At 45.8% G+C, this 12,921-nt stretch overlaps 1 protein-coding gene across 2 annotated transcripts in view; it reads right to left on the reverse strand.

Moving 5' to 3' along the window:
• Positions 1 to 490: 490 nt before the first annotated feature.
• The window catches only part of gpr4 (G protein-coupled receptor 4), a 28,048-nt gene continuing 15,617 nt past the window's right edge, over positions 491 to 12,921 (reverse strand). For both annotated transcript variants that reach the window (XM_076036592.1, XM_076036593.1), the window contains exons 2-4: positions 6,919 to 7,699; positions 5,300 to 5,564; positions 491 to 5,211 (exon numbers count right to left, since the gene is read on the reverse strand). In XM_076036592.1, the coding sequence (XP_075892707.1) occupies positions 4,490 to 5,211; positions 5,300 to 5,564; positions 6,919 to 7,047 (1,116 nt within the window). In that variant the 5' untranslated portion in view covers positions 7,048 to 7,699 and the 3' untranslated portion in view covers positions 491 to 4,489. The remainder of the gene's footprint in view (positions 5,212 to 5,299; positions 5,565 to 6,918; positions 7,700 to 12,921) is intronic.

Below are 12,921 nucleotides of genomic sequence, written 5' to 3' on the forward strand. Positions count from 1 at the left end.
AGCGCTAACATGACTGTGTGTTGGCAGCAGTCCCAGAGCTGCTCCCACTGCTGCTGCCCACTGATCTGTCACCAGGTTACTTGCAGGGTTGCAGAAATATGCAGAGCTCTTGGTCTTGGTCTGGCATTTCAAATTTCTTCTCTTTTTTTTTTTTCAATAAGGTGTGTGTGCGTGTGTGTGCGTGTGTGTGTGCGTGCATGTGTGTGTGTGTGTGTGATCCCGCCTGTGCGCAGCAAAAAGTCTGTATTGCAGCATCCAAAGCTGTTTGCTGATGCAGCCATCAGGGGGGGCTGTTATTGCCTGTCCAAAATGGAGGAGGTGTGAGCTGAGCGTGAAAGGCACCTCCTGCTGCAGTAAAATAAATAACGTGGTAAAGTGGAACGGCCTGAGTGCAAAGCGTTCAAACCCTTCATGAAGCACTCACTTGCAAAATTTAAAGGAAGAAAGCCGCCGGTGAGTGTGCGAGTCCAACAAACAGGAAAACTCAAGGTTTTGTCTGCATAATTTATTTCTTTATGGACAGTCCCCATAAACAAACACATTACAAAGCCTGGTACCTCCTTTCTCTGAAGAACATATAAATGCACAACTGTAGCATTGACAAAATAAAATAAAATAAAATAAAATAAAAATAATCTTAAATCACATTGCACAAAAAAATACTTTCATGCCGAGGAACATGTTACTGTGGAAACGTGCCACGAGACGCTTCTCAGTCAACACACTTGTTGCGATTGTTGGCAAATGAACATTTAAATATGTGCGCTTGCTGTTTCACAACATGAAGCGACTGTGGAGCAGCGAACCTGTCTGGGCAACAGCATCGGTGACAGACTGCGGGGTGTTGCGTGTTTTAAGGGTGAAGACTGATCACACCAGTAATAGAACAAAAAGAAGGCAAAATATTGAGAATGCATGCGATGCTGGTGACATCATCTAACCCTATAACCTTAACCCTTCACACACCAGATGCCCTTCATGAATGTCTGAGAAAGAAAGTTTTGCTTATGCTGCACAGTGTGAGTGGAAATATGATGAATGGAGTTGCTGTTAAATAAATTGACAAGCAAATGATAAAAGCGTCAGTCTTTAAAAAAATCCAATTTCATATCAGTAGAGATAAAATAGAATCAAAAGGGGCGTGAAGAACTGATGAAGGATCTGACCTTCTCCAGTCCACCTTTACACAACTGGGAATGATGATGATAATTGTTGTTTGGGATGTTAACACTGACTTATACATATTTTGATTGCACACAGGTGCCGAGACGAAAAGAAAAAAAAAAGCTTTGTCAGCTGTCTCCTATTTGCGTTTGAGCGACACCTACACTGTCTCTATTTGCAGGGTTTAATGGCCTGTTGTCGAAACTGTCATGACGTTTCAGGATCCCAACTGCTAGAAATGTCAAAAATCAACGCTGTTGTTTTGGTCACAAAAAAGATGCTGCCAACCCTCCCCCCAAAAAACAGCTAATTTGGGTCAAACTGCCTCCAAATAACAGGACGTTTGACGACCAAATAGCATGCATTACGGACGGCAGACTCCAAATTTGTGTGTAGCCTCCGCTCAAATCATTTCCATTATGAAAAAAGCAGATGTTTAAATTGTGCATAAGCTGCAGGCAGCGTTAGCGCAGCACAGATGGCTGCCAACGGTTTGTTTGGACGTGCATTCAAAATTAGGTGTTTGGCTGCCGTCGTGTATTTAACTTCAGCCCCGTGTTAAACATCATCTTGCCTTGTCACCAAGGCTTTGACATGCTGCAAACAGTAGGCACGTTTACATTTACCTTCAAACGGGAAGATGCAGTAAGTTGATATTAAGACATACATTTTGGAAAAAGAAACACAGCTAAATGTATTTAAGCTCACATACGGTGGCAATATGGCTTGTTTGTAAAAGGCATAGTCCAATAACACCAACATGTCTTTCTCTTACTTCCTGGTCAGGTGACACATGAATAAGAAAGATGGTAATGGAAGAACATCCACCAGCTTGTTTCTTTAAAGGTCTTAACTGGACACGAGAAAATGGCGTTGTTGTTGTTGCTTTGTAACTCAGTGCAAAAGCAGTCAGAAGTTCAGTAAAGGAAAAACCACCTCTGTCTTTTTTTTTCTTGTTGTTATGAATATAAGAAATTACAGCAGTTAATCCAGAGCTTTAAACTTTTTGCACTCAGCAAAAAAAGAGAAAAAAAAAGCAGCCTCATGTAGGAAATGTAAAGGACGGTTGTTGTTAATTACATTTGAATATAGTTGCAGTGCTGCTGTGAATAACCAATCACCCTCATGGCGGTAAAAGTGGCGTAAGGAAATGTGCAAAATCAGTTTGGGACAATTTCAATCTAAAACGGGGATGTAAATGTTATTCTGCCAACTATTTGCTGCAACTGTTAAAGGCCTCCTCAGGTTTGCGCTGGATCTGAAGAGGCGGGGAGGGTTGCTTCCTTGTAATGCAGATAACTACAACCCCCTATATGTTAACTATGGCTGATTTCTACTGATTGCACTCATTTAAAGGGCGCACATGAAGCAGAGTTCACTCTTCCAGCGTCATCTAACCGGAATATGTTTCTATATATATAGTCTGCCAACGGAGTCCCTGTAAATAAAGAAATCTCACTCTTTACTTCTTTTGCAGAGTGTGTAAAATCTGCCTGTTGTGATGTCACAAAGGGCAAATATTATCCTCAGGTTAGTGAGAACATCCCCAACCAGCTATTGGTTCAACCATCAGAAACAGTTTTGCAGCAACTATGTATTTATTCTATTACAAGCGTGGAATGTCCAACAAAACCTTTGTTTTTATTAGGATGTAACAACAAAGTCATTTTGCGGAGGGCTGTAAACAGAGGGATAAATCTTCTTTCTGAGTTTCTGTATAAATTGATCATGCAAAAATGCGGCACTGAAGTCAGAATGAAACAAAGATCAGAAAAAGGGTATATTGTGGGACCTGTAAAATGTGCTATGGCTTATTGCAACATTGATTTAATTTCTGCTATTTTCTGTTGAGTAAAATGTATCTAGCACAGCTGAGCGGTAAATTGCTGTTTTCTAAGTGGGCTGAATGATTTTTCTGTCACACAATGAGTCAACAATAACATTGTATATCACTCACATTACAACAAAGACACTTTTCTGTCTACTGCCTTGCTTTTGCAGTTTACAAGCTGAGGTACTTCATAAGGCTTCATTATTTCTTAAAAACAAAACAAAACAAAAAAACATTAAGACGTTTCCAGCAAGCATTGAAAATGTGTTTGACCATATATATTTATATCTTTCTTCAGTACGTCATATTTTGGAGATTTTCTCCTCTATGTCTGCCCTGTATGTCCAGTTAGTGGGGGTCGGGGGGGTGCAAAGATGTCTTGTCTCTGACCAAAAACATGACACAGATGAGCGAACGTGTTCCGTTTGGAGAAAAAAAAAAAATCATTATTTATTATTATCATTGTTTGCAAGCTGCCTGAAAATTGTTGTCCAAATTGTCAGACACAGTTTTTCAGTATGATGCTTAGATGCCACACCAATGATGACATGTGAACCAGTCTCTCAACTGAAATAGCTCAGAATGATTCTTTTTATATATAACTTCCTCCAGACGAATTTCTGTGGACAAATTTAGATCTTCTCAGACTTGAACCTTCACTTGGCCCCGTTTCATTTTGGACACCATTTGGGCTCAACCCTGACCTCATGATACTTACTTCAAAGTCTAATGACAGATTCTCTGGAAGCACGAGCTGCAACACTGGAATCAGTGATGACACATACAGTTGACAAGCTAACATTAGCATGCAGCAGAGCTCTTTAAAAAAAAAAAAAAAGCTGATACGCAGGCTGGAGTGACGAAAATGGAACAGACTCAGCAACAAGTTGAGCCCGGCGAGGCTGTCACTCAGAAAACACTGTCAGAAAAAAACCCCACAAATTAAAAGCTCAAAAGTCTTTACATTTTTGCTGAAATAACCATTTTTTTGTCTTGCTTTAGCGTGTAGACTTTTATGAAGACTTGCTGCTGTGGTTGTCGGCGAACGCTGTGAGTTGCTACGTGATGTGAGACGAGAGTCGGCGGAAGAGTCAACCACATTTGCCGTCTTGCTGCAAATGTTGAGACATTTTGGTGAAGGCGTCAACTCACACTTGAGTTGCACATGCACAAAAAAAGACATCATCAGTTATGACATTTTAACCTGTATTTCCGGGCTATGCAACGCAACAATTTGGTGAAGTTGGCGAGCAGCGACAGCCAACTCTTCTGCTCGTGAGTGACCCACATTATTTGTCGACATTGGCAATGAGACGATACGTGGTATTGGACGCCTCCACTTTAGCAACTGCCGTCTTATCCGTCTCATTCCACGGATGGAATGAGTGTTCGACCGAACGACCGACGGACCAACCGACCAAACGAAGTGGCGCTCTGAGATTCTCCGGGCTCGCCGGTCTGGTCACACCGTCGACTTTGTTCTCCAGCGAAAAGTCACTTGCGAACACTGAGAATGGTCATCTGGAGACACTCCTCCTTCAGCGCCACGAGTTCCGTCTTGTAGGTGTTGGTCTTGCCTCCATCGGCGTAGACGCAGGGCTGTTTCTTCGCCGACAATGGCGTCTCCATGGTGACCGAGCCGGCATTGAGTATGTCGGCGTGCGACGGCGAGGAGGTGGAGCCCCTGTGGCAGGCGGCCGACAGCAGGGCCGAGAGGGCCCGGCCCACGTCGTGCCTGGCTCCCTCGTTGACAAAACAGTACAAAATGGGGTCGGCCACACAGTTGAGGCTGGTCAGCGCCAGCGACACGTGGTACGCCGCAAACAGGCTTTCCTCGGAGCTGCAGTCACACGGCTCCTTCAGGAACATGACGCTCCGCACCAGGAGGAGCACGTGGTACGGTCCGAAGCAGAGCAGGACGATCAGGATCAGGCTCAGCGCCAGCCGCTGGATCTTCGCCTTCTCCTGCCGCTCGGTCGAGACGTTGCAGCGCACTGCCGCCAGGATCCCTCGGTATGCCACCAGCATGGCAGTCCATGGTGCGAGGAACCCTAGGAACGTCCTGTAGAGGTTCATCCCTGCCACCCAGTCCTGCATGGGGTACTTTTCAAAGCAGAAGGTGTGGTTGAACCTGCCCTGGAAGAGTTCATCGTGGAAGAGAGGAGCCGAGTTGGCCACGATCTCGATGATCCACACCATGGCGCTGACCATCACAGCTGCAAAGAGTCCAGATAAGAGTTAGAATAGATCCAAAATCAAACTGACGTTACCTGAGATACAAGGGCCACCTTGGAGCCTCCGTACCTGTCTTGATCCGTCGGACCTTGGCAAAGCGCAAGGGGTAGGCCACGGCCAGGTATCGGTCCAGCGAGATGCAGCACAGGAAGGCGATGCTGACGTAGATGTTGGTGTAGAAGATGAAGCCAAAGAGTTTGCAGCTCTCCTGGCCGTGGATCCAGTCGTCGCGCTGCAGGAAGTAGTCGATCCAAAGCGGAAGGGTGCTGATGTAGAGAAGGTCGGCCACCGACAGGTTGATCAGGTAGACGCCCAGCTCGTTGCGTTGGCGTACCTTTGCGGCAGAAAAGAGTAATCGGTGAAGATTTCACGTTGCAGTGTTTTCATTTATCACAATTTTTAAAAATGAGAGGAGGATGTTAATAATGTGCTTGAAATTCAGACCTTGAATGAAATTGCTACACAGGTATTAAAAAGTCCAGTTAAACTTTCTCAATATCAAATTGATCTCCATTTTTCTACTTATAACGTCACCGTATACTCTTTTTTTTTTATGATGGAGCAGCTGCATTCAGCTTGGCCCAGGCTCAAGTTGAATGCGGCAAAGGGTGGGTACTGAGATGGAAACAATAACCTAAACTTATAATACAAGTCAGGAAGGTTGGTCGAACGAAAAGTTAATTACATTTCCTCCTGCTGCTGCCAAAGCAAGCGGACGCTCCGTGGGAAGCGCGGCAACTGTTTGATGGCCGCATGGGAAAATACCCCCAGTGTGCGAGGGTTGCATCGGACATGTTTTATAACAAAGTGAAAACATGAACATGGTAACTCATGGTTATCGCACTCAGTTACATAAGTTATTACGTGACCTTCTGTGCTGGAGTAATTATTTTACAGGAAGCCAAAACACTGCGGCTCAGCAAAATAGCCAGCGATTTTTAAAAAATCGTTATTCTCTATAAACCCGGCATTCGCAAGCTCGTTTAATGGCCCAGTATGTTACATTCCAAAGCTGACCTCTTGGGATGGAGTGGAAGTGAAAATACATGGAGGTGTTGCTTTCAGTTAGACAAATACAGTAGAAAATAAAAAACTTCTGTTTTAATTTACTAGAAAAAGAACTAAGAATAGGTCAACCTGTCAGGCTCATTTACAGTAAAACAACGAATCCCAATAATTTCATTTCATCAATCCCTTAGGGGAAACTGTAACTCTGCATTTGACCCGTCCTACTCATAGTCAACCTTCACTTGAACTAGGACTTGTTCAAGGGGCCTCAGTAGTGGAGACGAGCAATGGCCACTTTCCCCAAACCGAATCTCCAGCAAACCTCCTGCCACAAGCTCGTTTTTCACAACCACGAGGCCACCGCTGGTTGGTGCCAGTAGTCCAGAACATAGAAACTGCACTGGACTGACTGGTGAACCGCGGTATTGCTGATGGTGGACGATAGAATCAAGCGGCTCCTTTACTGGGGAATGAATTGTGAATTTATCACGTGAGTTTAGTGTGTGTGTGTGTGCGTGTGTGTGCGTGAAAATTAAATACTCACAAACAACATTACAATTAATGTGTGCCATGTTGTTATGTGTAGGGTAGCGTTAATGCACGGTGACACTCAAATCTGTGTGTGTGTGTGTGTGTGTGTGTACGTGTGCGTGTGTTTGTGTGCTGCCCCCCCTCCTCACCTGCATGTAGGCGGCCCACAGAGCCATGCAGTTGGTGGGCAGCCCCAGGACGATGACTATGATGTAGAGCGTGGGCTGGAAGTACTGGTCCACCTTACTGTCCACATCACAGAACGAGATGTTGCACATTGTCTTTTGCAGAACACTCTCCGTGTCTGTCTGTGTGCGTGTGTGAGTGTATGAGTGTGTGATTTGCGTTTGTCCAGCCACCCTCAGCTCCGGGTGTCTCTCTTTGTTGTCACTGCGCTCCTGCTCCAGCGCTCGGACAGCGACGTGCCCGCCCGGGCGTCCCGCTGCTCGGCTGCCTCGCGGCCGTCCAACGTGGGGCAAGGGAAGAAAACGCCGGCGTCACTTTTTCTCATCGTTCCCGTTTTAAGCGCTGCGCGTCCAACCCAGGGGGGCCCGATGTGTCATTATCCCCTCTCATGTTTCAAAGCCAACCCCCCTGCATCCCTCTCGGAGCAGATAAACAGCAGGGGAGGGAGGAGCCGGGGATGAAATGTGGTGAAATGAAAGCCGCCCTTATCGACGTCTCGCCAGGTCTCCTGCGCCGGGACGGGACCTCATCAATCTTTCAGAGAATAAAGCTCTGCCAGCCCAGGACGGCGCTGAACATGGAGCGTATCCGTGGGGGCGGGGCCGGGGTCGAGAGCGGGTGGGGGGATCTCGCTGACACATTAAACTCCTGCGGGATGCTCTCGCTGAACCACAGCGCTGGCTCTGAATAGCTTCACCTGTCTGGGCCAGACAGGCCTTTTGTTCACTGTGCAGTCCGGAGCAGCTGCAGGAGGAAACAGAGGAGAGAGATTCAGTCACGAGGCTGCAGACGCAAAACGGCAAAAAGGGAGCGATGCCCTTTTACCTTTTTCTAAAGCAAACAATCCCATTGTAATGTGCTCATTGCCTTTCAAATGGTGTGTACTTTAAGGTCAGGTGGAAACAGCAGAAATGCTTTTATGGCAAATGTTGTTTTTCCTCCAGGTTTTGCAACTCTGAATCAGAGCAGGACAACAGTTTTCTAGGATAACAGTCACAATTCAATGAAGGCATTGGCAATCATAAGGCAAGCTGCATACATGCATAGATAATACAATTTAAGTGTAATCTAATCTCTCAAATCATAATCAAACCAAAAAAAGCCCATAATATTCAACTATATATTGCAACACATTTTTAATAGGTCTGTGCTGGGCCCTCTAGGCTCTCCCATTTAAAACTAAGATCACATCACTTCCTGCAGAGCACCACTGCGATCACTGCCAATCAACTTCATCACCTTTTTAAAGCTGCCGTCAGTGTGTGCGTGGGTGAGCAGCAGTGCGCCCACATCAAACGCGGTCTATTGATAGAAACTGAGGTGCGTCCCAGAACAGCGCCGCTAACGCGGAGCGACGCCCACTTTGTTCCTCAGCGTGCGACACACACCGCTGTCACCGGAATGCGGTCGGTTCCGTCAATTAAAGATGTTTATCTGGGAGCGTTTGCACCGCACGCAGGTCCGCCCGTGCTGCGGCATGCACGCACAACACGAGTGTGTTTCTGAGTCTAATGCTGCGGTGTCAGCGTGCAAACATCACTCGCAGACAAACACTCAACGTTGATTCATTTGTTTGTCCGACATGTGAGCTAGGCTATTCATGTCCTGTTAATGTTTCCCTCTCAAAGTTTCCTGCAAAGGGAAGGTCACCTGCACGGCACGAAACACTGACACCGCAGCAAACCCAAACAAGGACGTGGACGATTTTCTCCTTAGTTTCTTTGTTTGACATGTTTTTGAAGATGAAAATAAATGACCCACATTAATTAGGAAGTATGTCACATGAAATGAATTGTTGTTTACCTTTGAGTCCTCAACACACCACCGCAAACCTTTATACAATTCCACCGAAAGTGAAGCCGCTAAAAAGTCTTATAAATAGTCTGAGCGGATTTATTGAGGCGCAGCCGGTAATTTTACGACCGCTTTCTTATCATTTCAACAGAATCTCACACATCAGCGCTCACAGCCAGTGTGAATCATGAATCATCATCACACCTGTCACACTGCCGGCCCATAAACCCTCAGTGACACTTCCTCCTAATCTCTAGCAGCGTGTTTCTGTGTACTATAATATGGTGGCTTAAAGAAGGCTGCATGCTTGACCAACTTGAGCAAACACCTTCATTAAAGTGAAACTGAGGCAAAACCAGGGCAGGAAGAAAAGATGGCATCATTTCTTTTTTTTTTTTTTTTTACCTTTCTCTGTATAAAAAAAAACAACATTTTTTGGTAGAGTACTATTTTGACTTCCTGTTTTGTGAATATAACCGGGACGTCCGAAGCACTAGGAAAGGCAAGATAAAATGTAACAACACATCGGTGATGGAGTCATTTGCTCAGTGAGAAAACTGAGTGGTGTGGGTGTGGAATCTTGAGCGCAAGACAACATTTTCTGGAACGCAGACTCACTCCTCAGGGGACAAACTTCACCGCTAATCTAATTCTAAATAGTGGCTGAATTCTCACTGCAGGAACAATCGTTTTCTCTCAGTGACAATAATATCATTTTCAGCCACATTATGAGCGTGTGTGTGTGTGCGTGTGCGCGTGTGTGTGTGTGCGTGTCTCACTGGGCACCAAAAACAGGATCACATGCCAAACAATCTTATTGACAGTCAACAGTGGAAGCAGGAAGACACCAGTTACGCTACACTATAAAACAGGAAAACACACCTTTTACACTACACACTGTGGTCATTCATCACACACACACACACACACACACACACACACAACCCTATCTTGCGCAGGATAATAACATAACGCAATTGAATAGCAATGCGCTTTGTGTGCATTTCACTTTGTCAGAAGTGGAGATGATTCACTTCCTACCACTGAAGGCAATTAAACTGCACACACAATGACCCTCATGACGCCGCATTCCGACCGACTCCATTTTCTGCCCACACAACAACGAGCTTCACTTCTGACCTACATAGAAATGCGCTGCACAGGAACTGTGCAGGTATCGCACCGTTTCTATTTTGCCTGGGCTCTGCAGGAATATGAAAACTCCATCCTTGACTTTTTGCTGCCTGCACTATGTAGAGAAAATGGGCAGAAAATTAGCCTTTTGTGATGTCACCAAGGGCTGATTCTGTCTCCTACCAAACATGTGAGAGGAAGGAAAGAAAGGAAGGTTGAAAACGGATCCCATAAAACATGTGATGATCAGCTTTAAAGAGGAATCCTCTTTTCCATCACCTGTTGGGATGTCACTAGAAAGACAAAGACACAAGGACGTGTGCAAACAAAGCCAACAGCGCGAGGTTAGCAGTTCAAAAAACAAGAACAAGAGGGAGAGACATCACAGATGGCGGCTCAGGCTCCGCGTCCTGTGTTTGAGACACGCACCCCCAGAGGTCTGCGCCTGTCGTAATGAGTTGTAAACAGCGGGAGGGACGGCTCGGCGTCCGCCCCCAGAAGCGTGGTGGGAAAAGCCCGGCATCATCCTGTTAAAGCTCACAATAATAAACAGCAGGAGGAGAGGAAGAAGAGAGGAAGAGGAGAGGAGGCAGAGAGGAGGAGGAGGTGTAAGAGGAAGAGACTGAGCGGAGGGGGAGGAGGAGGAGGAGGAAGAGAAGAGGAGGAGGAAAGCTGGATGCTGCTGGCAGACACAGTGACAGTGAGGGTCAGGCCAGAGCCGCTCCATGTTTATGTGGGCCTTTAAATATTTGTGACGAACAACTTGAGTTTTGGATACACAAAAGGAATTCCATACACAAAGGAAGTGGCTTGACATTTTTCTTTTTAGAAAATAGGCCTATATGGCTCTTGATATTTTCAAGAGCCAAGACACCACCAAGGGTGAAATCCGGTCAGCATAGAGGGGAAGCTCTCGATATTGCTCCTACAATCAAAACGTATGGCCGGGAGAAGGCGTTTGATCAATAAATAAACTCAGCACACGGACTAGTGTTTGCTGTGCGCCGTCCAATGTAGCGCTATTGACCCCTGAGGAAGGAATATGATGATAAATGAAAAAGAAAAGACAGTAGAAACATAATCATAAACAGAAAACATCGCGACCCCCTCCGCCCCCCCACCGCGTCCCTTCACTGTCACAGACGCGCTTTATTTTCAGTCCCCCTGACGTGAAGCGCAACTGTTGCATGTCTCGCACACACAGCTACACGTCTCCAGATGGCCGACGCTTGTTGTTTGTGCTTTTTCCTTCCTCTTGCTCGTGGGAGCCTGCGCTGCTTCAACAGTTTCTGCTGTAACCCCCCCGAGCAGCCAGCGAAAAACGCAGAGAGAGAGAGAGAACATGAACGCACCGATAAACACGCACAGCTGAGGTCCGGCGAAGTGCTACACCAAGGCTGCAAACACACTTTTCTGCGATGGCGTGGGAAAAAATTAGAGAAAAAGCCTGATTATTGAATTTCAAATTGGAGCATTTATAAAAATGTTATATTTTATCTGCGCATGGGAAACAGCTGTGAATACGCGTGCAGACAGCCAGCTGTCTAAATGTGCTGGAAGTTTTGTTTTCACCTCTGAAGATGAGACGTTACTTGCTCCCACGTTCTCGATCTCTCTTGAACCGTGTGCACCCTTCAGCCTCGGCATCCCACCTGCAGCGTCCTGTCGTCCCTGGAGTAACGGCCCTTCAAAAAAAAGCATCCAGATATCTTGTCTGGAGCCCAACGTTTCACCATCCACGTACCACTTTAAAGTCCCTCTAAAGCTGCAGTTGTTTTGCAAACCGCACTTTAAACTTGTAAACACACACAAAAAAAGTGAAGAAATCTGGTTGCGTCGTCTAATCTCCTCGAGGTGTTATCTTTCGAGGGATGAGGTAAAGTTCCAGTTCATGTAGCGGTAGCAGTCGCCTCAATTGCGCAGGAATCCTGCCAAACCGGTAACATGCTCAATAATGGGATTATCTTTCAAAGGGAAAGTCCCCACCTCACTTCTTCACTCCGGCATTACATAATAAACTCCCAACAGGCTTCCAACCCATTCTCTTCAAAAATATTTTGCATTTTTTTGATGTTCACTTTTTCGTTCCACGAACACATCGTCATCATCATCATCATTATCATCATCATCATCATCTTCATCACCGGCCCCTTTGCTGCCCTTTTTCCTGTCCATCATCAGATTTTATGCATCACTTCCTGGAGGCCCAGCCAAATCCGTCCGAGCGTCGGATGTTTTTCGGAGCCGACAGCTTGCCTGGAAGCTCGAGATCCCTCCCAGTGTTGCTTCCTTCGTCCGCGCGTCAACGCACCATCTGCGGTGAGGCCAGATATTATCTGCCGTGTCACATGGAAGCTGTCCAGCGGCTGGAGGCACCAGCGCTGGTGTCACAAAGAGACCAAGGCGAAGCGATCTGGCAGGATTGCAGCGACAAGGGGTCGTCGACGGAGCCGGCGGCCGCAATCCTACGAGCTACCTTCAAACACAAATCTGATTTGGAAATGTCAGACATCTTATTAAATTACCCTCATGTTGGTTGTTGGGTGGGACAGGGTTCAACTGCACAGAGAAATGTAATCTTTTGACACAGAGTCAAATGCAAGAGCGGTCCGAAGGAAGAAGACCCAGGCAGGAGTCAACGACTGGAAAACAAATAAAGACTTTTAACGAAAATCTTATCTTACTTTTTTTCATCCAGGACTCCAGCAGAGAAGCCTTGCACAAGTCAGTGTCTAAATATTTGTTTGCACAAGAAAAAAAACAAAAACATATTTTACTGGAGACGCACATTGTTAGAAAAGAGTATTGCCTCATGTAGATCTTTAAGTATACAACTGCATGGATGTCATAGGATGACATGACTTTGATTGGTACTTTTGAAAAACCGCAGTGCTGCACATATATAACCTGCCCCAAAACACTGATTTTCCCAAAAAAACAAACAAACACAAATTCATTTTTAAACACGGCTACACCAGCACGTCTGAGTCGCTTTCATCACACATTTTGCTCAACTGCTCAACATTTTATGGAAGGAA

This window comes from Nelusetta ayraudi, unplaced genomic scaffold (assembly GCF_046127955.1).
Source record: "Nelusetta ayraudi isolate G7.1 ecotype Tasmania unplaced genomic scaffold, CSIRO-AGI_Nayr_v1 ptg000048l, whole genome shotgun sequence".
NCBI classification, from domain to species: Eukaryota; Metazoa; Chordata; class Actinopteri; order Tetraodontiformes; family Monacanthidae; genus Nelusetta; species Nelusetta ayraudi.